The 26,779-nt window shown below is 36.0% G+C and overlaps 1 protein-coding gene across 1 annotated transcript in view; it reads left to right on the forward strand.

Annotated features, from left to right (window-relative positions):
* The window catches only part of ATG5 (autophagy related 5), a 73,014-nt gene that overhangs the window by 27,519 nt on the left and 18,716 nt on the right, over positions 1-26,779 (forward strand). The window contains exons 5-6 of the mRNA XM_041414880.1: positions 3,530-3,624; positions 18,799-18,916. Coding sequence (XP_041270814.1) covers positions 3,530-3,624; positions 18,799-18,916 — 213 coding nt within the window. The remainder of the gene's footprint in view (positions 1-3,529; positions 3,625-18,798; positions 18,917-26,779) is intronic.

The following is a 26,779-nucleotide window of genomic DNA, read 5'->3' on the forward strand; positions in this document are numbered from 1 at the left end:
AGTTTGTGTACTGAGATTGTCATGGGTGACATTAATTCTTTGTAGTTTTGCCAAGTCATAGTTTCTCTGTTTGTCTCTGTAGTACTGAAGGCTGATGTCTGTCTTTTCGGCATTCAGTGACTGCATTTCTAAGCAATAAATAGTTAGAAATATTAGCAACTTGGCTGATACATTGCTCAATTATTTGGTCATTAGCTTTCTGATCTTTGACATAAAATAGATAGAAAAGTTTTTATATTTAATTTTAGGCAGATTTACGTAGAATCATCCTCTCTTGTTTAAGAAATATCATTAGTAGAGTCATATCAAACTTCTATAATGTCACTAATCTCACTTCTATTCAAATCTTATTGTCATTACTTTAAATATTGTTATTCAGATAGGGACATCTGCCTTTTGCAAGTACTTTTTTTGCTAATACAGAAACTCTCTAACACTTCAAGCAAGCTGTGAAAAACAAAAGGAATCAGATTTGACTGTTAGAGTGGTTTAGATGTTATGCAGAATGCATAAGCTTTTTACGAGGGAGGGAGACAAGTGTGTAAAGTGCTTTTGCTGATAGGTAGAGAACTCTTCCTTGTTTACTGGCTTGATGAAAACTCAGTTTTGTTTTGATTGTTAAATTTCCGGCCAGTGCCGTCTGTCTTTGTCCTGTCTAGCCAATAAACTAATTAGTTCTTCCAGCTCAGTGTAGCACTAATAGTTTCCTTGAGAATTTGCAAAAATAGGGCGTATGATACATAAAAATGAGAGAAGGGAGAATCCTTAACTTAGGTTTTTAAGGAGATTGGGGTGGATATTTGTCAGTGGTTTTGTTTATTTAAGCTTTTAGTCTTAAGGATTCTTTGAAAAGCAGTCCGTTTTGGATTTTGTACTTTTGGAGCTTTAGGATTCTGGCATTCAGCCAATGCTCTGCTGATAAAAGCTCTTGCCAGGTCATATATATCAGTATGCAAACTGGATAACTTTTTTTTTTTCTCCTGCTTGCTTTAAAAATTTGTCTAGTTTTCTTACACCTAACTCTGTTTCCTGTGGTGAAAATATTGTATCCCTGGAAAGATGTTTGGAGGACAGCAGTATAAGGTTGTGAGGAGGAATTTGTTTAGAGGTCTTCAGACACTGCTGTACACAGTAGAGATCTTAAGATATCCGACTCCATTATGTCTAGCTAAAATTCCTGAGATATCAGGTAGATTGACAGAACATGCTTGATTACAAAATGCAACAAGTTCATAATTCAATTGTTGCAGATTTATCGCTGTTATATTTGGAAACCACAGAAACTATTAGAATTTGAACAATAGATTGTCTTAAGCACTGCCTGAGTGTTCAGAGAATAATGTGAGGGGTATAAATTTTTAATTTTAACTGCCTAAAATAAGATTACCTGGTTTCCGGCATGTTTTGTGGGAGGTGAGGAATGAAGAACAGAAGTGAGTTAACTGCACATTACTACTGTTTAACTTCGTTTTGTTATCCAGAGCCTTCCTTGTTTGCCATATTTGCATGCCATGAGGGTTAATATGCTTAATTTTCTGACATAAGTCTTTTAGTTGTTCATAATTTCTTTTTCTTCTGACCCATAAGATGTGATGCTCATTTCTGGTGAATTTTGAGAACAGTAAACTGTTCACCCAGAATTTCTAATTACAGTAATATGAGCATTAAACAAGTAAATCAAGTTAATGTTTGTTTTATTTCTGTTCAAGTAGGATGTCTCTAAATATGGATTTTTCTTATTTAAGTCTGTTGAAACTCACTAGCTTGAGTAGGTCTGAATTGTTTTGTGTATCACCATAACAGTTTTCTCAAGTGAGTTAGAAGTGGTAATTGAAGTATAAATCTATCAGTGCCTGCTGTGGAATGTCTGTTCACACATCTGTAGTGAAAGCTACAAGTCATTCTGAGTGCTGCCTGAAAGAAAAAAGGAAGCATGCTAAATCTTCACCTTGCTAAATCTTCACCTTCCCTCTGAAGGAGTTTCTGAGGAGGAGACAGTCATCCTTTGTGCTGGACATTTAAGATTAAACCTCTGACTCTGTAGACTGGGATTCCCAAATGTGAGATTGATTACAGTCTGCTCCAGGGTTGTCACTGTCACTCCCAGCCCAGTGGATGAGGGGTGACACCCTGCATCCAGGCAGCTCCTGATGCCAGGCAGGTGCCTGCCTGGTGGTGCTGACTCTGGCTCAGGTAAGTGCCTGTCAAGAGGCACTTGCTGCTAATCAGGAAACAAGGGTGTGGAAGTACTTTCTCAGATAAGTATCAGGAAATGCTGCTACAGCATACCTGGCAGGAGTTTGTTCCCAGTTTCTTGGAAATTCCTGCCTTGTGTTGCATTCAGTCAGGAAATGCAATGTATTATAAACCCTGAAGTATATGCTAACCTGTGCCTTTTAGTGCACTGACAGGCGTCTGTGCTGTATGCTGGAGTGAAGCAAATCTCAAACTCATTTCCTGCAATTGCTTTAAGTGTAATCAGCACTTTTGGAAGCAGGAAGAACATTTTTCCTGTGAATACATTTCTGAATTTTACCTTGTTTTGCTGGGGCTGAATTTTGTAATATTTTGATATATTCTGCAAGAGCCCAGCTTCTTGAGACTTGGCTGAACATTGTACCAAGGAGAGAAAATAGGAGACTGTGTTCCTTCTTTGGAAACATCTGCTGTATTTGGTGTTTTGGGAGTTAGGACCTATAAGGAATTTGATCCCTTGCTCTTCCTCTTCTAAAGCTGCCTTCTTCAGTAAGACTAGCACCAGCTTTATTCATCTTAGCTCTTTGTATTTCTTTCTATCACTTCTGCTTCATTTGAATAATTGATTTGCATGTATGAAAGCCTTTATTACTCTTAAACTTATGCTGTCATTAGTACATTTTAAATGTAATAAACTATTCCGTTCTTGTAGTGTCTGAGCAGCATGAAATGGTGCTATTTACCCTACTTACTTGGATAATAACAAAAATGTGTTACAAGCATAAACTTTTATTTTCAGGTTGTATCATGAATCTGGCAGTATGTTTTCTGATCATATCATGCATTGTTGCAGATTATTTTAAGATCTACATATCCAAATGTAAACCACTCAAGAAGTATTTCTCTTGCTTTAGTTTCTTTATGCTTTACACCCATTGTTCAGTTATAGCTAAGAACACTTAGATGTTTTTAGCAGACTGTGAGACAGCATGGACCAGTAACAACAGGGAGAAACAGGCACTGTTAATTGAGGTAATGAAATCCATAATTTATAGCCCAATATTTCCTTAACAGTGGGAGATAAGATATGAGTTGAAGTTGCTTTCTCTTTCAGTTCAATAAATCACCACATCACTGTTTTCATAGGAGAATGCAGATGACCTACCTTTGGCTTCAGGCTAAATAGGGAAGAGAAATGTGGGAAAAATTAATTCACACAGGTTAAACTTCTGTAAGAAACGCTTGCATGATGTTTCAGTTGTGTCTCATTTACCTCTTTAGGCTGAAAAAAAAATGTTACTGATATTGACAGAGTCTAATTTTACCTTCACAGATAAATTTGAGCAGTTTTGGGCAATAAATCGAAAACTCATGGAGTATCCTCCAGAAGATAATGGATTTCGATACATCCCATTTAGAATTTATCAGGTAGGAGACAATAAAATAAAATCAAACTCATATGTATAGGTGCCATATATTGTAATCTGTTTTTAGAATTATGTTTCCTTTTCTAGCATTATGGCAAAACTTTGCATGCTCATTTTTGCTGGACCCTTGAGTTGTATGCATTAGCAGACAAAGTAGACTGTGCTTATTCTAATAGGTAATTAACATTTATTATGTTGCAAGTGTGTAATACTTGAGAATGTGCTGCAGCTGGTGTAAATGTTTGTCTGTTCTTTTTTTAAAAACAGTCCAACAGCCTAATTCTGTTTTTTAAAATAGCTACTAACTATGAAGAATGCTTTACATGCAAAATGCCCTGTGAAAGTTCTAAGCCAAACATTCTGGGAGCAACACTTTTCCCTCTACCACAGTATAGGCTTTTTTTCTTGTAGGCATTTTAAGGTGGAAGTAATGGCATAGGTCTTGCATCTAGTTCTTACTTTTGTCTTCTAGCTGTATACTTACATCCCAAAACTAGCTTTTAATGTGGGTTTTTTCCTGTTTTAATACACCAGCACTTTATTTTTCTCAGTGTTTTGTTTGGAGAAACATTCCTTGGAATCCTTACAACTTTTTCTTATCCTAAGGACATCTCCTTAGTTTTTATAGCATTGAGGTCACAATGAAGTTTGGAAATATGTATGGTTAAAAGCTTATACAAAAATTCGTGTAGCCTCTCTGTAAATTAAACAGTTGTGCTCTGTTGGAATGTTTCAATCTATTTATATTTAAGTTTTGCACCAATATCTATGAAAATAAAGTCCTTTATTCATAGAACTGAATATTCTGATACCTCTGTAAGAGGCTATAATGACCATAGAAGCCTGTACAGTCTTGCAGTGGGACTGGAGTAACTTTTAATATTAGATGTAAGACATTTACTGTCATAACGAAACCTTAGATTGAGAACGGAAGTCAGTTATTTTGTCAGAGATCACAGCAGATGGCAAGGTTTGTATTAGAATCAAAAAGTATGTGTCAGGAAAAGTAGTAGTCGCAGCATTTGTTTGGTTGGTGACTAAGTTATTTGCTTCTCTGATAGGTGTGAGGTTTTTTAAAAGTATTTTTATAGAAATCACGTAAATGGGTTTGCAAAAAAGAGGTTTTGCTCTCCGAATAGGTTGCAGATCTTCAGGGCATGAGGGAATATTTCTATGATACCACATGATTTCAAACTAATAAAGCTTTTTAAAAATAAATCAATCAATAACATCTATCACTTGAACCAGTAGTACTCATCTTGATTCCCATTACCTTTTGAATTGGAAACCCTTACTTGCTATAGTTTAAACCCAAAATATCTAACTAAGAATTGAAGACCAAACACAAATAAAGATGATGCTGAGGCAACCTTTGAGAAGGTTACTATGTATTATTTTCAGTAATGCTGCTCTTAGCATTTCTAAATATTTCCAGTAGTTTTAAAAATGTGGGTGCAGATGTCTCTAGCTTTTTTTATTTGATTTGTTAGTGTGTGTACCGATTACTGCTTTATGTGTTTAAAGGAATTTTCAGAAAGCCTTAGAAAGGGTGAAATTATAATTTAATTCCAAACAAGGAGTTAGTGACAAACTTGCATATGGAAAAATAGCTGATTCTAAAGTGTTCTTCAGATGTATTTAACCCCTACCCTGAATGCATTTAATTTCCATTAGTGCTGGTAGGAGACCTCTTAGCATTCTAATTGGTTGCTTGTATATCTCTACATAAACACCTGATTTAACCTGAGTTTATGTTGCTGTGGATATTTATTCCCTGTGTGTCTTCACACAGTGTTCTTGTAGGTACTTAAGAATACACAAGTGGATGGCGGGAAATGATGAGGCATTGCCTTCAATGGGAAGAGTTCCTCCTTGTATTCTCCATACCTTCTATTATGCCAAATTATTAGAAGGAAATTCTTTGAAGGGAACTTTGTTCTTTTTGGCAGTAGGAGGTGGATAAATTCGTTTTCCTTCAAAAAATTTTACTAGATTATGATACCAAGTAAGAAAAACCAGTCTTAGCTGCAATTACATGTGAATTGGCAAAGTTGCTGCAGAAAAAATGCATTCAATAAAGTGATTTGATAGATCTTTTTCACTGAAGAATTCATTATTTTAAAACTCAAAAACTCTTTCAGTTGTAAGTTTGTCTACTAAAATGCATTTCTAAAGAATAATATGAATCATACTTCTTGTGGTGACCAAATCTGATGGAGTGTGTGGGAGAAAGAAATGGCAAAAATATGAACATCATACTTGGGTAAGTCAGATCTAAACTAACCACAGGTAATTTTAAAAACCCTTGTCCAGCACCTCTTCTTTTAAGTATACCAGCTAAGATTGGACCATAATCCTGGAATCTACAGTAGATAATGTAAAAAAAGGTTGAGAATCACTAAGGATCAAATCTTGGTGATTTTATTGCCCGCTGTCTGTCATATTCTGTTAGCTGTGTCGTATGGAACTTGAAGCAGATAAACCTTTGATATAGGTGGAAACTTTTTCTACCAGAGACAGTTTTAAAAACAGTATTATATTTTTGTGATGATTTTAATTCAATGTGTCAAAAAATAACTTCCCCACTTCATCACTTCAGAGGTGTAAGGTGCTTTGTCTTCAACTGACAGGTGCACAAAAGCTTTTTTGCTTTTGTATCTGATAGTATTATAGAATTGAGTGCTTTTTGCACTTGTTCTTTAATGGCAAGAAAGAAAATAATAGTAATGTTTTGAGTACATTTTTGAATTCAAGTGCTTTGAGTATATTTTGAATTCAAAGCATCAAGCTTTTCATGTCCAGTAATAGAGCTAGTTTGGCTTGTGGAATTTCCCCCCATGTTTGTAAGACCAGCTGATGTTTCACAGTCTAATTGAGCAAACTGGCTGATAGATGGCAGGAAGTTTTCATCAGTCTTTGGCTCCAGGCACTGTGACAGGTCATATTAGTCAGGAGAGGAGTCTCTACGTGCTGATAGAGACTGCTCTGATGAACTGCTGCCTGCTGTGGGAGCATTCTGAGTCTCAGCTGTTGTGCACTTAATTTGTACTCATTCCCCATTTTTGTTTCTTGCTCTCTCCCCATGTCATGCTCACCCACTTCATCATGCTTTTCTCTGTAGTCTGCCCTCTGAGTGTATGGGGTTTAAAGCTGTATATCGTATTTCGTTCTTGAGATTAAGATTACGAAAGTATTGGAAAGGAAGTGGATGAAAACTCTTCATGCCAAGTTCTCTGGAGTTTTTTTAGAGTTGCATTGCTCGAGGCAGGCTGGCTGTTTTGTGTTTGCCATGCCAAGAAGGGGTGATCTACAATTGTTTGTGTATTCCTTTATTTGGTACTGAATGAGCATTTCCTTTGCTTCCATTTTCTAAGGGTTTTGATTAGCTTATTAATGTTATTGCTTATAATTACATAGTAGGCCTTAACTTTGAACAGGTTTTCCTATCCTAAGTCCCTTAAGATGTTGAGATGAAGTTGTACAGTCACAAATTGTGAGAATGTTTGTCTTCCTTTGTAACATGAGTGAAATTCTCCATACTTAATAATATATAAGTTAAATTTAACACTTTGCTCTTTATGTCAATCCTGCAGTATTGAGATGTCTAAGTCAACATAAATGTTTACTGTGACCTGCCCTATAAAAGTGGGAGTGGGAAATAAAATATTTTAAGACATTATTAATATGTGTCTCAATAAGTGAATCAGAAGCTCAAGCATGGCCATTTCCAAGCAATTGAAGAGTGTTTCATCCATATTTCCGCGTTAATTGGCAGAGCTCAGATAATCAGTTGCAAAACCCATTGCAAGTATGCAAATCAAAAGCACAGTTTGGGCCATGTTATGACAACTATTAAAAAACAGATCAAAAGAGATAGTTTGGAAAGATACTGGATCTACCTGTAGAGTTTTCAAGTAATAATGAATCTACCTTTTTATGCTAGTAGATTATTAAATTTGTTGTTGTTGAAAAGTCTCCATGGCATTTCAAGTATGAATTTCTCTGACTTCAGTTTCTAGATTCTGTTTTGCCTTACCCCACTTTAAAGTCATGTGACTATCTGATCTCCTATATTCACTTACGGACTGGTATCAGGACCTTTCTTTGCTAGGCTGAATCAATTCAGCTTTTTAAGCCTCTTGTCATGAGACTTTCTTATCAGTACTGAAGTTGGTTTTTAGTCATCTTTTCAAATGCTGGCTGGTAGTTTGATAATCCTCAAATTGGTATTGAGGTTAGGGAGATATAAAGAGCAAAAGTAAAGTTAATCTTTATAGGACATTAAACCAAAAATGCTTCAAGCATTGGTGGAATACAGGTGAAGTTAGGTACTGCTTGAAACTTCAGATCTGAAAAATATTATGAAAGAAATTGCAATGCAATACCTCGTCAATGAAAATAGCTAGAAAATATGCTGTCGACCTGAAGAGGGCAACACAACACAGCAAGTTTCAGCATTTTGTTGCCTAGTGTAGAATGCTCTTGAACAGACCTGTGTGCAATGTCTTTGTTTTTTCTTATTTATTGAAAACGACGCTTTCATAAAGGACCTGCTGAAAATAGGCAATTTGTTTCTTAAAAACTTCCCTTTACAAGGAAGAAGTTTGAGTGAATAGGAAGACCATGTGAAATATGATTTGTGTAACAGCTGGGCTCAGCTGAATTTCTGTGCTGAAGAGAAACAAATGGACTCTGAGTTATTCTAATAAGTGATGGTTCAGTACTAAAGAAACAGTAGCACACTTTCACCAGTTTTAAATTACTTCAAAATCAAATCTTTATGAATAAGAAAGTTTAAAAACTGCTAGGTAAATATTTTTCCTCATGATTGGGGGGGAAGAGAAAGAAACACTTCTATTGAGTATTGCACAGCGGCAGTGTGATCCTTAAATACTTGTTTTCTGAACTGGGTTGTTTTGCTCTGTGCTGAAAGTAATAGCAATTTGACTAGTTCTCACCTTGAGTTTGAAGGTCACTGTCACCACAGACCCACCAACAGTTCCGTAATTGCATAAGCTCTTCTTATGCATCACAGTGCACAGTGAAATGAGCTGGCTCAAACCAGTGCTGCTAAAGATGATTTTTTTAACATATTCTGTGTTAAGGGAGTGCTCATGCAGCTCTCTTGAAAGACTTCAGGAGCCCATGTGCAAGTTCAGCCTTGTACCTTTAAGAATCTTATACAGCATGGGAGCTGTCAATCAGAGTTTCAAAGAACAATTCTGAGGTGATAAACTGTATTTGTTGTCAAAACGTGACTAAAGTTTCCTGAAATATGCCCAAGTTGTCTGTAAAACTGTCAGTCTGCCTAGTTCAAAGCTATTGTAAAAATTGCACAGTGCTCAGGGAAGGAGATGCAGAGGAGATGGAGCTGTAAAACCTTGGTTTGGGTTGATTCTCAGCTGTGGTTGAGCTGTTACCAAGCTGGATGGTTTTAAGCTAGTTCAGGCCTGTCACTAGCAGCTACAGTAATTCTTCTGGGTTGAGTGAAGATGTAGCTTGCATGCAATGAATAAAGTAGTTTTGCTTGTATGAGAAACAGTTAGCTGAGTTTCTGCATTATACCTAGTTTAAAATATTGAGGGATATACTGGATTCTGCATATTGGTGGTAAAATGGGTAGTAATTTTTTTTATCCTTTTTTTATCTTGCAATACTTAAGTTACTCGTAAATCCCAGAAGAATCTAAGTATGTGAAAAACCAGTTGAATCCTACTAGTTATTAAATTAAGTCAAAGTAGATCTTGAATTACAATGGAATAATGAACACTTTGTGTGTGGGGGGAAAAATTCCATTGGCAATTTGAAAATACCTTAATCTTGCCTCTTATGCACCCCGCAATTACAAATTGGTAATAACTTTTTAACCAATTGGTATTGTATAAAACTCTTAAATTGTTGTCTTTTCTTTGGATTGTCTTATGACAATGGAGTTGAGTGTGAATAAGTTTGAGTAAGTGTTCATACTACAAGTTTGAATTTAAAACATGAGGTTTGAATCCTTGTGGCTCCCTAAACTGTTTCGTTAAGGTGGTAACCTTGTAGATTTATATATCATCCTAAATTTGTTAGGAAAGTTAGTGTATGTATGCAATTTGTTAAAAATTGTACTTTTTACCTCAACCTTGAATCTTTATTCTTAAGAATATCAATACATTGAGAGGCTATGATGAAGACAATGAATGAAACATTAATTCAGTTGAGTTGGGTCTGTGTACAGTTACTCACAGATCTTACAATTTAATTGCAGTGTTCTTTAGTATATTGCTGCTTTTCCTCTGTTCACTAAAGCTGATCACTTTACTTTTCCATTTCACTTGCTGTAGCAAACACAAACTGATTTGCCACTTTCATCACATACTGTTTAATGTGTGCAGGTTCTTACGTTGTGGCAAAAGGGACTTTGCTTAACTGGAGCTGTATTCCCTAGAGATTGGCTCTTGTACTCTGATGTAGTAGGAAAAAAAAAAAAAAAAAAGAAAAAAATTGAGCTGCTTTCCTCAGAAAAAGGGAAAAAGCTGATACGTAATTTTTTCCTCAGAGAAATGAGGAATGTCATCTTCAAGGGTTATTTCTGTGGCTGTGCAGCATAAGCAGTGCCTATAGAACTAAGCCTAGCTAGCTTATGATGCTGATGCAAAACTCTGTAGAGATGAAAGCCACAGACCGTACCTGTTTTGACTTACCAATATCAGCATTCCACCTTTACTTATTTTTAATTAAAATAGGTGAATAAAGCGGGTTAACTTTTGCACAGAATTGAGGATTGGAAAATACAGAAAGTGTTCTGTTTTTTGGAAAGTACCAAGACTTCTATTGGCATTTTCCAGAAGACTTAAAGCAAATTCTCTACAGGTGAATGTGGAATGGAACAAACCTATGAGGAAGTGGGATATGACATCACACTCTAGAAATATAATATGAATTAGCAAACAATTTTGTGAAAATTTGCTGTCCTTGATTATAGGATCTCCTGTTAGTTAATCATTAGTGTGGAAAACTACAGCAAATTATTGGATTTAATGGTTTGAAGTAGCTTAAAAGAGATTTATGAAGTATTGTATTCTTCACTGCTCTTAAGCAAGCAATGTAGTGTTTGTTTTTGTGGATGTAAATCCATTTCTAAAGTTGTTTGCTTGATAGGTAGTCAGTATTCAATTGCTCAGTTTTTAAGTGGGGCTTAGCTCTGCATGTGCACACAAAGCGCTGCAGCTATAAAGAGCAATATTGATTTGTTGTCCCTGGCTCTTCAGATATCTTGATATTTTACCAGTTACAAATACAAATTCTTTCCTGGAAAGGAAATGTACTACTTTGAGGCCATACTTTTATTGTAGGTATGTTGTCTTCTCAGGGCTCAACAGAACTGCCTCTCTGGTTTTTATATTTAGTCTCTGCTATTTCTGGCTGTGTGAGGGTTGCCTGCTCTGTGTGTCTCAAGTGTTGACTTTCTTCTGCTTCTAGGATCTTCCAATTCACCTGACATTAAATAATGCAAATCCAGTTGTTCAGAGAATACAATGCTACTTTCCCTGCACAAGGAAATTCAATAGATAATGTGAAAGACCAGGCAACAGCCAGAATGTGATTCAGCCATGCTTGTTAGGCATTTTGAATGGTACTTCTGCAACCTGTTGTGTGGAATTGGAACTTTTGGCAATACATACTCTTATTAAAAATGACCCACAAATGACTCCCTGTCATAGGTCCCACATAGCAGTGGAACTTCCTATGACAAGGAAAGTAAATATATCCTGGGCTGCTGCAGGATGAGAATTGTCAGCAGCTTGAGGGAAATGATCCCTCCAGTTCACTCAACACTGGTGAGACTGCGCCTGGAATCTTGTTTTGGGCTTTCCAGTTCAAGAAGGACATGGAGCTATGGGATGAGAGTACCGTAAAGACCACTGAGATGGTTGAGGCAGTAGTGAGTCTAACATGAGAGGAGAAAAAAGGCTGTGGGAAATAGGACTATTCAGTCTAGAGAAGAAAAATTTGGGGCTGGGGAAGTCTCATCAATGTGTATAAATATGTCTGAATATCTGAAAATACTCAAAAAGTATTTTGAGTGCAAAATCAATGTAGACAACATGATGCATTTTCACAAACAGTTACAGAAACTTAAGCAGTATCTTCAACTTTCAAGTGTCACAATGTGCTCAGGCCATTAAATTTTTAATCAGTTTGTTAAGGGATGCTTTCTAACTACACTTATCTTTTTCAGATAACTGGAATATGTGGTAGGACATTAACTTTCCAATGTTTTGTATGGTTCTAATTACTCATTTTGTTGCTATTACATGAAGTTTTTTCTAAAAGATTGTAAGGAAGTATTCTCTGCCAGTTTAAATAGTATGGAGAAGGGTGATATTTTAAATAGTTCTTTAATCTTTTTAAAGACGAGCAAGTAATTGCCCTCAACAATGTAAGGGAGAATTAACTGAAATAGTTGCCATATTTCTCTGTAGGTTTATAATGCTCAATTATTGTTAGTTGTGTACAAAGTTAGGACAGAACTGCAGTTGCTTCATAAGTATGCTCTGTTTAATGAAAGGCATCAAGGAAGACACAAGTTGTTGTCCATGAATGATTATGAGAATAGTCCTTAACCATTCATGATCAAAAATGGTTCAATATTATTGTCTAGACATAACTGTAATAAGCTCTACTACATAAAATTTTAACCTTATTCCAGATGTGTTTATAATTCTGGTTGTGGCTTTAATTTGACTACAGTTTTGGCTAAGATACTAGATAATTTTAGCATTATTACTTGCATCAATTCTTGACATAATACTTGCCACATGTTATGGGGGCCGTTGTTAAGGTCTGTTAAAGCTTCCACCAAGAAAACACATCGTGTAATTCATCTTGCTTTTAAACCAGTGATCATTTATGTTCAACATCACCTAAATGTTTTTCAGTTTGTGTAATACTGTTAGGAGTGCTTTCAAGAATAACAGAATTTTCACTTCACTTGCTGTTGTGATTCCTTGGCACATATGATTGATACAACGATTACCTCCCCATCTAGGGAGTTTTATAGAAGTGTCATTATAGAGGTACATATTCAGCATGACCATATTGAAGCATATGTGCATGCATTCATAGAATCATCTTCAGCTTCAATCTAGTGATAAACTTCTGCACTGCTAATTTAGGTGGCTGGAGTTAATGTAATTAAATGTATAAAGTGTAGCCGGTTTGTTGAATCTTTTTTATGTCATTGTTGTTTCAGGCCTCTTAAAAATAGTAGGGAGTGTAAAATTCCTGTCTGTCAGGATTAAGACTTTCCATTAAATGAGGAAAACAGAGTCCTTTTTACAACATATAACTGTAGAAATTCTGATGCAAACTCCAAAGTAGGTGAAAGGATTAATTTTTTTCCATAGGTTAAACTCAGGTATATATGTTGTTATTTTTACAACAACTGAAAATGTCTAATTTATTAGAGATATTTAAAATGTAGTATGGGAGAAACAGGTAATTTGATTTAACACATTTGTTGATTTTATAGCTAGTCCTGCAACGCACAGCACATCCTGTCAGTGACTCAATTTTTGTGGTAATTCTAGGTAGGTATGTTGAGAATGTCTATTCTTCTTTTTGTCTTATGGGTTTTAGTTACGTCTTGGACATATAAAAGCATTACTTGCTTCTTTTATTAAAAAAAATAATTAATCCTGTTTGGTATTGAGTTGTACCTTTTTCTCTGAACAGTGATATGGTATTGTAGATAAGCAGTTCAAAATTTTGAATGCTAACAAAAGCAGTGCCAGCCTTATTCAAAGGACACAAAATCATAACTAGGACATCTACTTGGTGGACTTTGCAGAGACTAAAGAAATACTAGAAATAGTCTTTTTTGTTGGAATGTTGTTCTGGTCCAAACATCTTAAAGAGTAAGTGAAATAGAAAAATTATCAAAGGTATAGAATAAAGCAGTGGTTGTTCTGGGAGAAGCCCTCTGTTACTTGGAAAATTTGAAGAGGGGAGGAGCAAGAATTACAGGATAAAGACATATCACATTGTTGTGTTTTATTCCTCTTATAATAGAAGCTCAAAAATATTAATGAAGTTTGAAAGGTGACAGATTTCAAATAGATAAAACAAGATCATTTTTTGTGTACTTTAGCTTGTTGAGCTGAAAATCATCTTTATGAAAGAGATGGAAGTTATTTTCAAGTTTTTTTAAAAGGAAAGAAACAAAACAATAAAAACCCATCAACTCCCACCCAGAAACATTGTTGTACCATCTCCACAATTAAATACTCAATGAGTATGGTCTAGTATTAAGCAAAAAGAAGTCAAAGGTACCCATCCTGAAATTCCAGCAAAATCCCAGCATTTCAGCACCAGTGGAAGAACAGTATTTCAGATGGGGATTTGCAGTATCTTGCTTTTGGACAGGCATGGTGTTGTGATGGCTCTGTGACTACAGAAACTCATCAGCTTTTCAGTTGGTCACTTTTAAGTTGTGCATTGAGATTCTTAATTGAAAACATTTCTACAAAGTAGAAGACATCTAAAATGTATGGGAAAATGTATTTTAGCAAATATTTGCATAATTTTATTGTCCTGTTCTTTCTTGTTAATATAAAATAACTTGCATAATTGTGCAAACTCTTGTTACTTCTAAAGCTTCTTGGTTGAGTTTAAGTGAGTTTAAACAAAATGGTTCTATGAAATTGAGAGCTTTTTTTCAATGTAAAGTTGTTCATTACAAAGCAGCACAGACTATGAATTTGACAAGTTACTGAAAATATAATGGAATATGTAAGGAGGTCTCAGCTTTTGTTGTTTTAGGTTGCCAGCTTATACACATGTGGGGATTGTAAGAACTTCTTTTTTTTTACTTTGTGGATTCAGTATGCATGGTAACTTTTATTTGTTTGAATATTGAAGAGCAGTTGAGTGTTTAGGCAGAAAATCCAAATCCCTTCCTCTTGATGAAAATAGTGGTAACTGTGATTTTTCCAGATTAAAACCCAGTGGTTTGTGAGTTATGTTTTTCATTTTAAGATGCATCCTGTATAAAGTATCTGACTAATTAAATTGTGGATTTCATGCAGTGTTTGATCTTATGTTGATTCTGAAAAGGACCAGGCAAGCTGACAATTTTTTTTTTTTTTTTTTTTTTTTTTTTGCCAGGATGATAGGGAAGAAAGTTACATTTGTTAGCATAGTATGTATCTATTTAGATTGTCTGTGAGACTTTGCACTGCCTTAAAGGGCCTCTTAAAACTTGCCCTCACCTATAACTCTTCTCAATGCCAGTATTCCTGAATAGGTAACTTTAATCTTCTCACTGTGGTGTACTTTGTTTTCACCCTCACTCTCCTGTCATTGTCAAGGCTTAAACTTTGTTTTAAAAAGAGTAAAATCGTCATTTGTCCTGCAGTCATGAGATTTGTGGTGCTATGTACTATTAGAGAAGAATGAGAAATTGCAGTTGCAGTTAAGTCCAACTTTCTAGAAAGTATATTAATTCAGAGATGAAGATTTGCTTTCATATAAATTCAATAATTTGATACTAAATTGTGAATATGATCAGTATAAAATGCCCTGAAATTTTTAGGCTGAGTGATTGTCTTCATATGCTCATGTACTTGAAGGCATTTTCTCTGCAGAGGTTGGCAATTACCAATTGACTTTCACCTATTGTATGCTGCAAATGCATCCAGAATCTTGAGCAGCTCACAGATACATGGAGGCTACACTGTAAAATAAAATAATTTTTAAATTATTTTAAAAAATTTCTATTGAAAGTATAATAATTTTTGCTGGCAAAATGATGGATATTGTATGAATATTTGCTTTAGCTCTAGTGTAGATTATTTGAAATCATTATCAGTTATGCAGTGATATCTTTATGTGTTAGATTAGATTTTCTTGTGATTGATTAAGCAAATATTGTACAAAACACAACATTATATAAGCAGCTATTCATGGTGTCTGTTTCTTCATGTCTTCTTGTAGTAAATGGAATCATAGAATAGTTTAGAGTAGAGTTGGAAGGGGCCTTTGAAAGGCCATCGAGTCCAACCCACCTGCCACGGGCAGGGTCCTCTTGCACTAACCCATGTCGCTCAAAGCTCCATCCAGCCTGGCCAGGACTTGCAGGGATGGCAATACTGGAGTAGAAAGTTGTAGTCAAGCTGGTTTTGTGTTACTACACGTGAAAAAGAGCGATGGCAAGGTTGTGCTAAAACTGTGCTCCTGTATGACTAAGACACTTGGAAAAGTTGCCCTGTAAATATTGTGAATGTAGGATGGGACTTTTCTTTTGATTCTTTTAATGCATAAAGCATCTGCTGCTTGTGAGGGAAGAAGTGTGTAAGCATCTTGGGGTAATACTCTGGCTGTAGGATTAGATTTGTGAACCACAGTCTTTGTATAAACAACAGGCAGTTACTTTTATCATTTTAACATTGATGAAGACCAGTGATTTTTATTTACTTTACCACATCTGTGTTGCTTAACACTTAAAATGCAAAACTGAATTCATTTTCTATAATGTTTCATGATAGCAGCTAAGGATATTGTTTGCAGCAGTCAGCAACTATGTGGGAGACTTGAGAAAGTACAACTTTGGCTTTTCCCTCTTGGCATAAAATTATTATAGCTAGGGAAAAAATTGTTCTTAATTTATTAATAAATAATGAGAAACTGCAGTACACACTTGGGAAATTCTTATCTTAAAAGTCTGTTGATAATAACAACCTTTGACTGCATACTTCTGTTTATTTCCACTACTACTTCAGGCGTTAAACACTTGGGAGTTATGACTGGACTTCTGTGAATATCCAATTATTTTTAAAAACTGAACGTGGTACAAAATTGTTTTGACTAAAAGAATGTTTTAGTGGGATTGCATTCCGCCCCCCTCTCATTTTTTTTCTTCTTTTTTTTTTTTTTTTTTAAATGTTTTGCATGTATGTTTCTTCAACATAATGTGCCACACTTTTCAAGTGTGGATCTGGCTGAGGCAGATGCATCCTGCTGGCTGTGTGCCTCCCACCATTTTTCAGATGTTCACGTATTTCATTAGCATTGATGATATCCCCGTATTGGTGCCCTGAGGACATGGGGAAGTGACTAGAGCAGCTAGGAAACGACTTTTGATTAATCTTCATAAGAAAAACTGGGGAAAAAAACATTTTTCCATATTTGAAGACTGTTAGCAAGAAGTAACAAGTAGTTGTGTGTCAACAGTTCTGCACTGTACTGCCCTGGAATTACTTCTGAGCTAGAGACTCACTCTTAGGGACTCCCTGCCTGTGAGTGACAGTTGTGTTGCTGTTCTTAATTTGTTTTTTGAGTGATTGTTTTTTACCCATAAACCCCCACTGGGAGATAACATACCTCTTGATGTTGAGTAGTTTCTATTTTTTCATTACCATAGTAGGATGGGAGACACTTTCTGAGAGGTGGGAAACTAAATTTGAAAGGGGTAATGGCTTGTATTGCTTGTTCCAGTTAAGATAATATGTGATGAAAGTCTCATTTGCTGGAGCCCGTTCATCCACAATGCAGGGCACATCAGCTGCTTTTGGAAGTTAGCTGCTAGCAGAAAATTGTCAGCAACAATTTGGAGCTAGATTAAAGTGTTTGAGTTGGTTGAATATGAGATTTTTAACTTCTCTGCCTTAGGTGGTGGGATTGGGTGGAGATGTCTGGTTACCAGGAAAAAAAACCTTGGTCTTTGCAATGTCAGCCCCAGAGCTGCTTTTACAGATACCCAAGGAAGAGAGCCACCTTAAAAGAACCACAGTTCTTAATAAGTGCTGAAGATCTGATAGAATTCAATCTGGCCAGGGACATGAAGGGCAACAAGAGGAGCTTCTATAGGAATGTCAGGGATAAAGGAAGACTAGAAAAATTGTGAGCCCTCTCCAGAAGGAATGGACAGACCTGTTTACCCAGAACCTGGGAGTATTCAGTGTCTTTTTTTCCTCAGTCTTCACCAGTAAATATTCCAGCTACACTGCCCAAGTCCCAAAAGGGAAAAAGGCAGCAACTGGGAGAATAAAGAACTGCTCACTCTAGAAGATCAGATCCAAGAATACCCAAGGAACCTGAAGGTGCACAAGTCTATGGGACTGGGTGAGAGACACCCACACACACCTTGAGGAGAGTGACACATGAAGTGGCTAAGCCACCATCCTTCATATTTGAGAATTTGTGGCAGTCCAGTCAAGTTCCTACTGAAATGTAACCCCATTTTTTAAAAAGGGAAATAATGAAGACCCAGGGAACTACAGGCCAGTCTAACTTTAGTGCCCAACAAAGATCATGGAGCAAACTGTCGTGGAAGCTATGCTAATGCATATGGGGAATAAGGAGTTCTGCTTGATCTGCCTGGAGAAGAGAATCCTCCAAAGAGACCTTCCAGTACCTAAAGCTGGCCTACAAGAGAGCTGGGGAGGGACTTTTTACAGGGGCATGTGGTGATAGGATTAAGGGAATGGCTTTAAACTGAAAGATGCATAGTTGAAATAATTCCTTTGCATATCTGCAGCAGAAGTGGGCCATATATGTTCTTTACATATGACTGATTCCTTAAGTAGATAGAAGATTCTAGGTTGCCTGTCAAAGCACAGCACTTTTTTTTTTGGAAGTTGGTAGTGGTTCTTGCAGCTGAAATAGTTTGAAATTTTTGTTATAAAGTCTACCGAGGAAAAAAAATCACCTGTTGATCTGTGATGGTAAGGTATTGCTTTGGCTTGGCAAAATATCTAAGGATATGTTGAACTCCTAAATTTGTGCTCACTTCTTGGTTTTTTGTTTTTGGTTTTTTGGTTTTTTTTTTTCAATTGAGGCTATATTAACATATATAATATGTTTTTTATTAAAGGTTGCATTCCCATAACAGAAGATTTGGGGCTTTAAAAAAAAAAATATTAACACTCTTGTATCCATGACACTATCTATGAACTATCTTCACAGTTTTTCTGGAGTGACACCTTACTTGTAATTGTTAATAAACAAAAACTTCCCTGCATTTCATGATATGAATGAAATGCAAGGTGTGGGGCAGGGGGAATGTGGAAATACCAGATGTTTCTTCTGGTGCACCTTTACTTCTGTCCTATTGTGTACCTGTCTGAAGTGCTAATGCTACATATTTGCATGGTCTTTTAATTGTTTGGTTTGATTATTTTTATTGAAACAGGCAACAACAGAGAGACCTTTTATACAGAAGCTCTTTCGACCAATTGCTTCAGGAGGACAGTTGCATACTTTGGGAGACCTGCTAAAAGATGTGTGTCCTAGTGCTATCACCCCTGAAGGTACTGCAGAAATAACTTTTTGTCCAATAAGATAATTCTTTTTCTGTTGGTTTATTGGTTTTAGTTTGGGGGTTTTTTTTGTGGTTTTTTTGTGTTTTTGTTTTTGTTGTTTTTAATATGAGTACTTTGGAGGAAGAACTAAAATGTCAGTACCAGAGTTTCAGATTTCATTAATTCCTGGCTCTTTACTGTGCCCTGCATGGTTTCAAGAAGGTAAGATTGAGTCCTTAGTCACTCCTGAAAAATTAATCTCTAGAAATTTTACTCTGAAATTTCTGTACTCTTTTGGTGTTATGATGGTCATAGTAAAAATATTGACATGTTATTTTCTTCACTTCAAAAAAAATTTTATGAACGTGTCAGCAGATTTTAAGTTACCTTTAATTTTGCATTCCAAAAACTTTTTATATGTAAAACTCCAAAACTGATAGAAATTGAAAATGTTTCAGAATGCTTTTTTCTGTTCTTGAAGTCCAGCCTTTTAAAATGTACTAGTAAAAGATTTTTACAAGTATATAATAGTTTGTATATTATTACGAATTAATATTGTGTGAGCAATCAATGTAGCATATTATTTCATACAATAGCATTTGTTGATCTGCACTAATTCAGGAAATGGGCTTTTTTGGATGCAGTTTTAGTCTCAAAGCTTACAAGTATTGGAACTGTGATACATGTTTTAGGGGGGATAAATGTAACAGTTATGTACTCTGCAAATTAGGATCAAAATTATTTAATGCAAAAGGTTTTTTATTTGTTCTTGTTGTCGTCTTACCAGTACCTGTAAATGAAGAACTTACAAGAAATGTGTGATAGTCTAGAGAAGATCTTGGCACAGAATATACTGGTGTAGTATCAGCATCTTTTAACAGTGAAGCACTGAACTGGAAATCAATATAAAATTCTGCAAGATTTTGTTGTATACAGAAGTTGCTTGATTAAAAATTAAACAGCTGTCACAGATTTCTCCCAGTATCAGGATCTTAGAAATTCACTGAAATATCCAAGTACTTTTTTTTTACCTTTCTTTAATACTTGTTAACACATGAGAACAATTTCCAAAAATAACAGGAGGTAAGAAAACTTTGGAATATTGCTAACCATGTGTCCATTTTTCATAAAGCTATTTTAAATTTTGGAGCATTATTTTAAGTAATGCTTTCCACTAACTGTCCAAAAGATAAAGGGAGATACCAATAGATACATGAATGTTAGCACCAGCGAGTTTAACCATCTTTAAGTACTTCACTGTCAGTATCATACACACCCTACTGAAGAGGTACAGAGGGAATTTTAAAAAATCATTGAGAAGGATGGATGCATTTTAACTTGAAAGGCAGTCGAGCACAAATTAAATGAAAGAAACTCATAAGCATTTATGCACAAGTTATTCCAGGATTTAAGGGATGACAATTTTTATGCACATTTGCCAAAGCTGCAGATGGTGAATGTGCTAGTTAACTGCCCTTATTGAAAGTGTGAATGTAATACAATTCTATCTGAATACCAGTGATGGTACTTCGCATCAGTAGGCCTTCTTTTCAGATGTTGACAAAAGCACCAATCTTGGATAGCAGAACAGATATATGCTGTGCTAATTGCTTGCTTCATTTTTGTTAAAAGTTAAAAAAGCTTACATTTATTCAACCTGGACAAAAAAAAAAAGTTGAAAGAAGAGAAACTAAAGTAGGTATTGTTATTACACATAGGAGGAGGGATGTGAAATTTGGTGGGTTTTGGAGTGTTGGAATGTACTTGTCTGTTCCTGTATACATCTGCTGAAATTTGACCCAATTTTTACTGAGCAACTTGCAAACTTTAGAGTTTAATAGATCTGGTCCCTCACATGGGTGTGAGCTACCCAGAACTCGGCACATTTTCTCCTGTAACACAGCTTTGTGTCGTAGTTCAGTTGTTCCTCTTGTGTTGTGAGTGTTCTCCCCTTCTGGTGTGCCGGAAAGCCAGGGAAGCTGTCTGAGCTAAATGCAGAAAACAGTGTGGGCTTCTGAGGAGATGTGGGGGTAGACTGATACACAGAGCCAGTGGAAGTCAGAGTCTGACTGAGCAAGTAATTTGGAAGAAAATGACAGATCTGGGAATCATTAAATGCGATTGGGAGAGTGACTGTAAACAATGTGGCAGAATGAAAGAGATTGGGGCAAAAGCCAAAACCTGACATAATAAATGCGAACACCTGGACAGAGTAAGTGGGGTAGGAGATGATAAAAGGATGAAGGAGAAGAAGCATCTTGTTTGTGGAGCATGCACAGAGCTTGTGCAAGGCATCTGTGAAAGAATGGTGAGTAGATATCCTGCTGGCCAAGTGATTCAGAGAAGGGATTTGGAGGAGCAAATTGAATCAGAAATTGAAAAGAAGGGTAGTTTGTGCTGGCAGAATGACAAGCTGCAGGTGAAGAGGTGGTCAGGTGGAGCTGGGGATTGTCTGATGAAGGACTGAGGAAAGCCTGTTCAGGGTTGCTGTACCGCAGACAGGAATACAAAGCAGAGATTTAGGCATGGCAACATGGAAAGTAAAGAAGGAAGAAGCAGAATTAGAACAAAACAGAGGGATGATCAAGAAAGGTTCAGGCATAAAGGAAACTGACCTGAAAAGATGGATGCCCATGACAGCAGTGATTCTTATTGCTAAGGGTCATGGACAAGGAAGGACAGTGCTGGTTTAGGCTTGACTGCTAGAGGTCATCATACTCTGTTCACTGATTATTCAATCTAGCCAATAAATGCATTTGATTATTCTCTTTCTTGACTAAATCCACTCATTCATTATTCAAATGTAATGTGCACTATATTAAGTGTTCATGCTCTAATACAGCTTTAAGCTATTAAAAAACCATTTAACTCACTAGACTGTTTAGTGCCATTTTTGAGTTTTGCCTGTAGAAATGTTAGCAGCCATAATGAGGAAAAGCATCACCCTTTTCCACCAAGTAGACTAAAGTCTCCTGAGACTGCAGAAGCACAGCACATCTGTGCTATTGAAGTCTCCATGAAACTCATTCAGTAAAATAATTTTCTCTCTGATGCTGGACCACTGAGAATTTAACAAAATTCCTATGTCAGCAGATGTTCCGTCAGTTCAAAATACAGAAGAGGTATGGGTATAGGAGAGTTTCATTTGCAAGCATGTTTTGGAAACCTGGGATACTACACCTATACGTTTTACTTCTGAAGCAGTTGTCTTAATTTGAAGTTGAATATTTGAAGTTTAGAAGGTGTCAGAGCTGTAGACTGCCTGTACAGTCATAATTTCCTTACATACTTACCATTCAGCTTATAGTCACTCTCTGCCTCTCATCTCTCTTTGTCTTCTATGAGACTATTGTCTTTCTGCCCAGGCTGGGCATGTTTTAGTGTCAGGTGTGTGTAGTGAAAAATCACAGTCCTGATTCTTGAAGGGATAAATCAAGAATTAATGTGCTTCAATGACTATTATAATTTAGGCAGCTGAATACTGCCTTTGGGAACATAATTTAATTATTTTTTTCCCTGGAGAATTCATTCATATGTAATCACAGGCAAGCTGAGTGTTACAAATCCACACATTTTATAGAGAGGAGCATCAGAAAAATCCAGTGATCAGTGTGATTGTTCTGCTGAACAGTTTGCTTGCTTGTGCTTGAAATCAGTGAGAACTCTGGGCCTTTGAGTGTGCAAACCCTAGGCACTTTCTCAAGTTTAGGCCTCTCATAACTGTTCTTTTGTCCCACCCTCCAAAAAAACTTAAATTTCTGACTATAGTATCACTTTGACTTCAATTTGTGATCTCTAAAATGATGATAATTCAGGAGACTCTTGTTAAAATGGTTTCTAAAGGAAAAATAGATTGTAGTCAGACATTAAAAATTGTCCTCGTTGGATCTTACTTAGTGTCTTCTAATAGTTTTCTTGTAAACCTGTATGTTTTGTCTTAATCTGCACTTTATTCTGGTGGAGGCATTAAAATAATATTGTAACAAACCAGAATACATTATCAAAGGTTTATTAGAAAATAATTAAAAACTTTTTCGTGTCTAGATTTTCAGACTATTCAGTTATTGAAGTTTAGATTTACTTAATTTTTCTGAACAAAAGAAATAAAAGTGGTATCTCATCAAAAGTATGCTTAAAGATACAATAGATACTGGAGAAGCAGTTTTTTAAAATCTTTTTATTCTTCTTTTCAAAGCCATTTAGATAATTTTTCAAGCTGTATTTAACCTCCCTCTTTAGTGAATTGATTCACTGGTGACATTAACTGCATCTTTTCTTCGGTGCAACAAAATCAGTATGAGTTTTTTCTTTCTGTTTTTCTCCATCTGTTGACTTCCCCCCCCCCCTTTTCCTCTATGGTTTTCTCTTTTCCAATGACTTTTCATTCAACTGGAAGCTTCACGGTAATTGTGGTGGTTGCTTGTCTGTGGTGACATCCGTAACTGAGCTTTGTGCCGTGGGAACACAGAGAATATATGGTTTTCAGACTCTGCATTTGTAGCTGTACACTGAGCTGTTCCTGCTGCCAGATTCTTAAGGACCACCACAAGAGGCGGGAGGGAAGGGTTTCAAGAACCACCCACAGTGTCTATATGCCTTTACTTTAGGAAGCATGGATATAATTAAGTCTTCCTTTTAACTGTGCTGAGAAAAATGTTTCAATGAAAAAATGTATTTATATATATATGTGGATTGAATATATGCATTGATTACCAACTGTTGAGAACGCGGTGTAAAGAGCACTGTCAAAAGAACAGGTTGAATAATGACATTAAAAGATTGATAGTGAAAATGATCTTTTAAAATGCTGTGTCAATATTATTTTGGACTGTTATGGACTGCGGGTAACTGTTTAGAATACTGTATTTTATTTAAATTAGCTTATGAAACTATTTATTCAAGGCTTTTATTGTTCGTTGAAGTGCTGTAAAAAATGAAAACTTTGAACTGCTATTATCCCAGCCTATATTTTCTCTCTCCTCAGAGAGAGGTCCTTTATTTGATTTTATATATATATACATAATCTTTAAAAAAAATACATGTATGTCTGTAAAACTTTTTTTCTGCTTAACGAGTTCTGTACAGTGCTCACCTTTCTGGGCTGCTAGTTTCATCTGCTTAATCTGTTAATCCGAGAAAAACTAGTTGTCAAAAGACTTTGTTATGGGTGTTGTTATACTAAAGCAAAGAGTGGCTTCTGTTTAGAATCCTCTAACTCTTCAGATTGCAAGGAGTATTGGCTTTATTTTCTCTTGTCCTCAATCACTGTACTGGAGTTGGAGCAGTGTGCACAGTAGTTGGGAACCCCTTTGTCAGAATATGTATCAAGCTTTTCAATCATTAGTAATAATGGTAAGAAAGTGTAAAGGAAAGCAGTGGAATTAGAGCAAACACTAAGAAGCCAATGTAGTTCTTAAAACTATTGGCTATTACATTAATTATCTTGACTATAAAGGATACCCTGTTTCTTTAAAGCAACAATGAGAATGCCTGTCTTTGTTAGTAGCAAACACAGAATCGTAGAATGATTTGGATTGGAAGGGATCCTAGAGCTCATCTAGTTCCAACCCCACTGCCATGGGCAGGGACACCTTCCACTATCCCAGGTTCCTCAAGGCCCCATCCAGCCTAGCTTTGAACACTTCCAGGGATGGGGCATCCACAGCTTCTCTGCGTAACCTGTGCCACTGTCTTGCCACCTGCTGAGTAAGGAATTCATTCCTAATATCAAATTTAAACCTGCCCTCTTTCAGTTTAAAGCCATTTCCCTTTTTCCTACTTTCATGCCTTGTAAAAGGCATCTCTTGTAGATGCTGCATCTCCAGCTCTCTTGTAGACCTTTAGGTACTGGAAACATTTAAGAATTCTAAGAATAATGAAATGTTCAGAGAACCTTCAAGGAAGATGCACTTATTTTTACTTTGTATGACTCCTCCTGCAGTATTGTGCAGTACTTTCTTCCAGAAGGCTAGGTTAGAACTGATCTAATATAACCCTCTCTAATTTTGTGTCTGAGTAAGTATTTAGACAGCAAGTGTGTTTTGCATCTGTTTTCTCATTAGCTGAATTTTTTTTCTTTTTACATGTTTCCTATTTAGCTGCTTCATAGGCAGTGGTTGTGTGGCAACAGAAACAGTATGACCAGGTCACCACCTTCCACTGAACATAGATACATTTTATTTGTTTCAGTCATTTTCTTTGTTCTGGTCTTCCTGTGTTGACATAAAGTTTGAGAAGCAGTGAAGTCCTTCTTGTCATGTTTAATAAATATTAAAATAATTATTTTCAAACTAATCCAATAATCACTTCTTCTGTATTTTAGCCTGCTGTAGTCTTCCTTTAAGGCATGTTATATTTTTGTTTAGTTACTGAACTGTATTTTATCAGTTACACAGCAGTTCATAAATTAAAGTCTGAAATTTTACTATGGATAAACCTATATTGTGTATTAGCATATTTTTATTTACTCTATTTCCATAATTATTGTTTAATTCAGTTCATTTAAAGGCTGCATACAATTGAAATAAAATTTGGAAGTTGTGTAGTAATATGGATATACTTAGCTTGCTATTTATGGACTACTCTTCCTGCCTGTATAGAGTTTTTGGAAATCCTTCCAGGAAGATGGGCAATTTTGTTTCAGTTTTCAGTCTTTTAAAGTAAAACATAGCAAGTTCTGTGCTTTGAATATAGTAAACTGTGTTTAGTTTTCAGTTGTGATCATCCTCTTTTGGAGGAGTATGTGTGTATTTGTTTTTTATGTTTGTTCATACTCAAATCTGAGGCAAGCTGGTCAGTTAGGTTTTTGGGTCAGGGTCTCATTATATTTGATCCTGATAGCAGCATCAGGAAAGAGGGTACTTATTTTTCAGCTCTTCTTTCAACTTGCGTTGACCTATCTTATTTTCTGTCTTGTCAATATCTCTTCTTTTTCTTGCTCATGTTCCTTCATCATCTATTCCAGTAATAGCTCTTGCTGGTTTTGTTACTCTTTTAGTATCTGCTTTTGCATCCTCTAAAGCTAACTCTCCTTTGGCTAAGCTTACTGCAATTTACATAACTGATTTTGCAGATTTTTAGATCTTAGCTGATTTCCTAACAGGAATAGATCTAGTTTTCTGGGGTAGTAATTAGTCACTTCTGCTCTCTTAGTTTTTTCTTTTTGCTTTCTATCTTTTTGTCCTGTGTTATTCTATTATCTAGACTTCAGTTCTGGAGTTTACCAGCAAATTTCTGTATCACTGGATACAAAAATCTAAAATATTTGGCACCTAGGGCTGTGTCTCTATCGGCATTTTTTCATTTCGCAGTTTCTCTTGCTTTTCATTTGTCCTCCAAGATGACCAATGCCCTGGTTGGTTACTCAGGGAAGTCAGAATAAAATTGTCCTGTGTTGACCTTCTCATTCACCATTTTACATGTATCCTTTCCAGCCAACAGTCCAAAATCCTTCAGCTTTGCTTCTCATAGACTGTGCATCATGTAGTTTTGAATCTAAGCTCATGACAGATGGCTTTTTTATTTTAATATGAAACACCCATTCATGAGTGTTTAGAATCAGGGTTAGGATCAGATTATTCTGATTATTCATGCTGCAGCCTGTAAACTCATCGATTGATCTTTTTTCCTATGCTTGTGGATGCCACTTGCACAGACAAAAGTTGGTTCTTTAATTGGACAGTTCTTGTGTGGTAAAGTGCAATTGTCTGCAGTAGTTGCAGTTCCAGAAAATTAGGCAGTCATTTAAATAACTTCAGAGTTACTGCTATTTGTGGGAAGGTTTAGTGGGTTATACAGGAATAGGCTAAGATAGAGCTTGATATTTCTTGTGGTCTCTTACGCTGTGGTGTTGTAGTTTCTATGCAGGTAAGG

This window comes from Onychostruthus taczanowskii, unplaced genomic scaffold (assembly GCF_017590055.1).
Source record: "Onychostruthus taczanowskii isolate IOZ18803 unplaced genomic scaffold, ASM1759005v1 scaffold48, whole genome shotgun sequence".
Classification (NCBI taxonomy): domain Eukaryota; kingdom Metazoa; phylum Chordata; class Aves; order Passeriformes; family Passeridae; genus Onychostruthus; species Onychostruthus taczanowskii.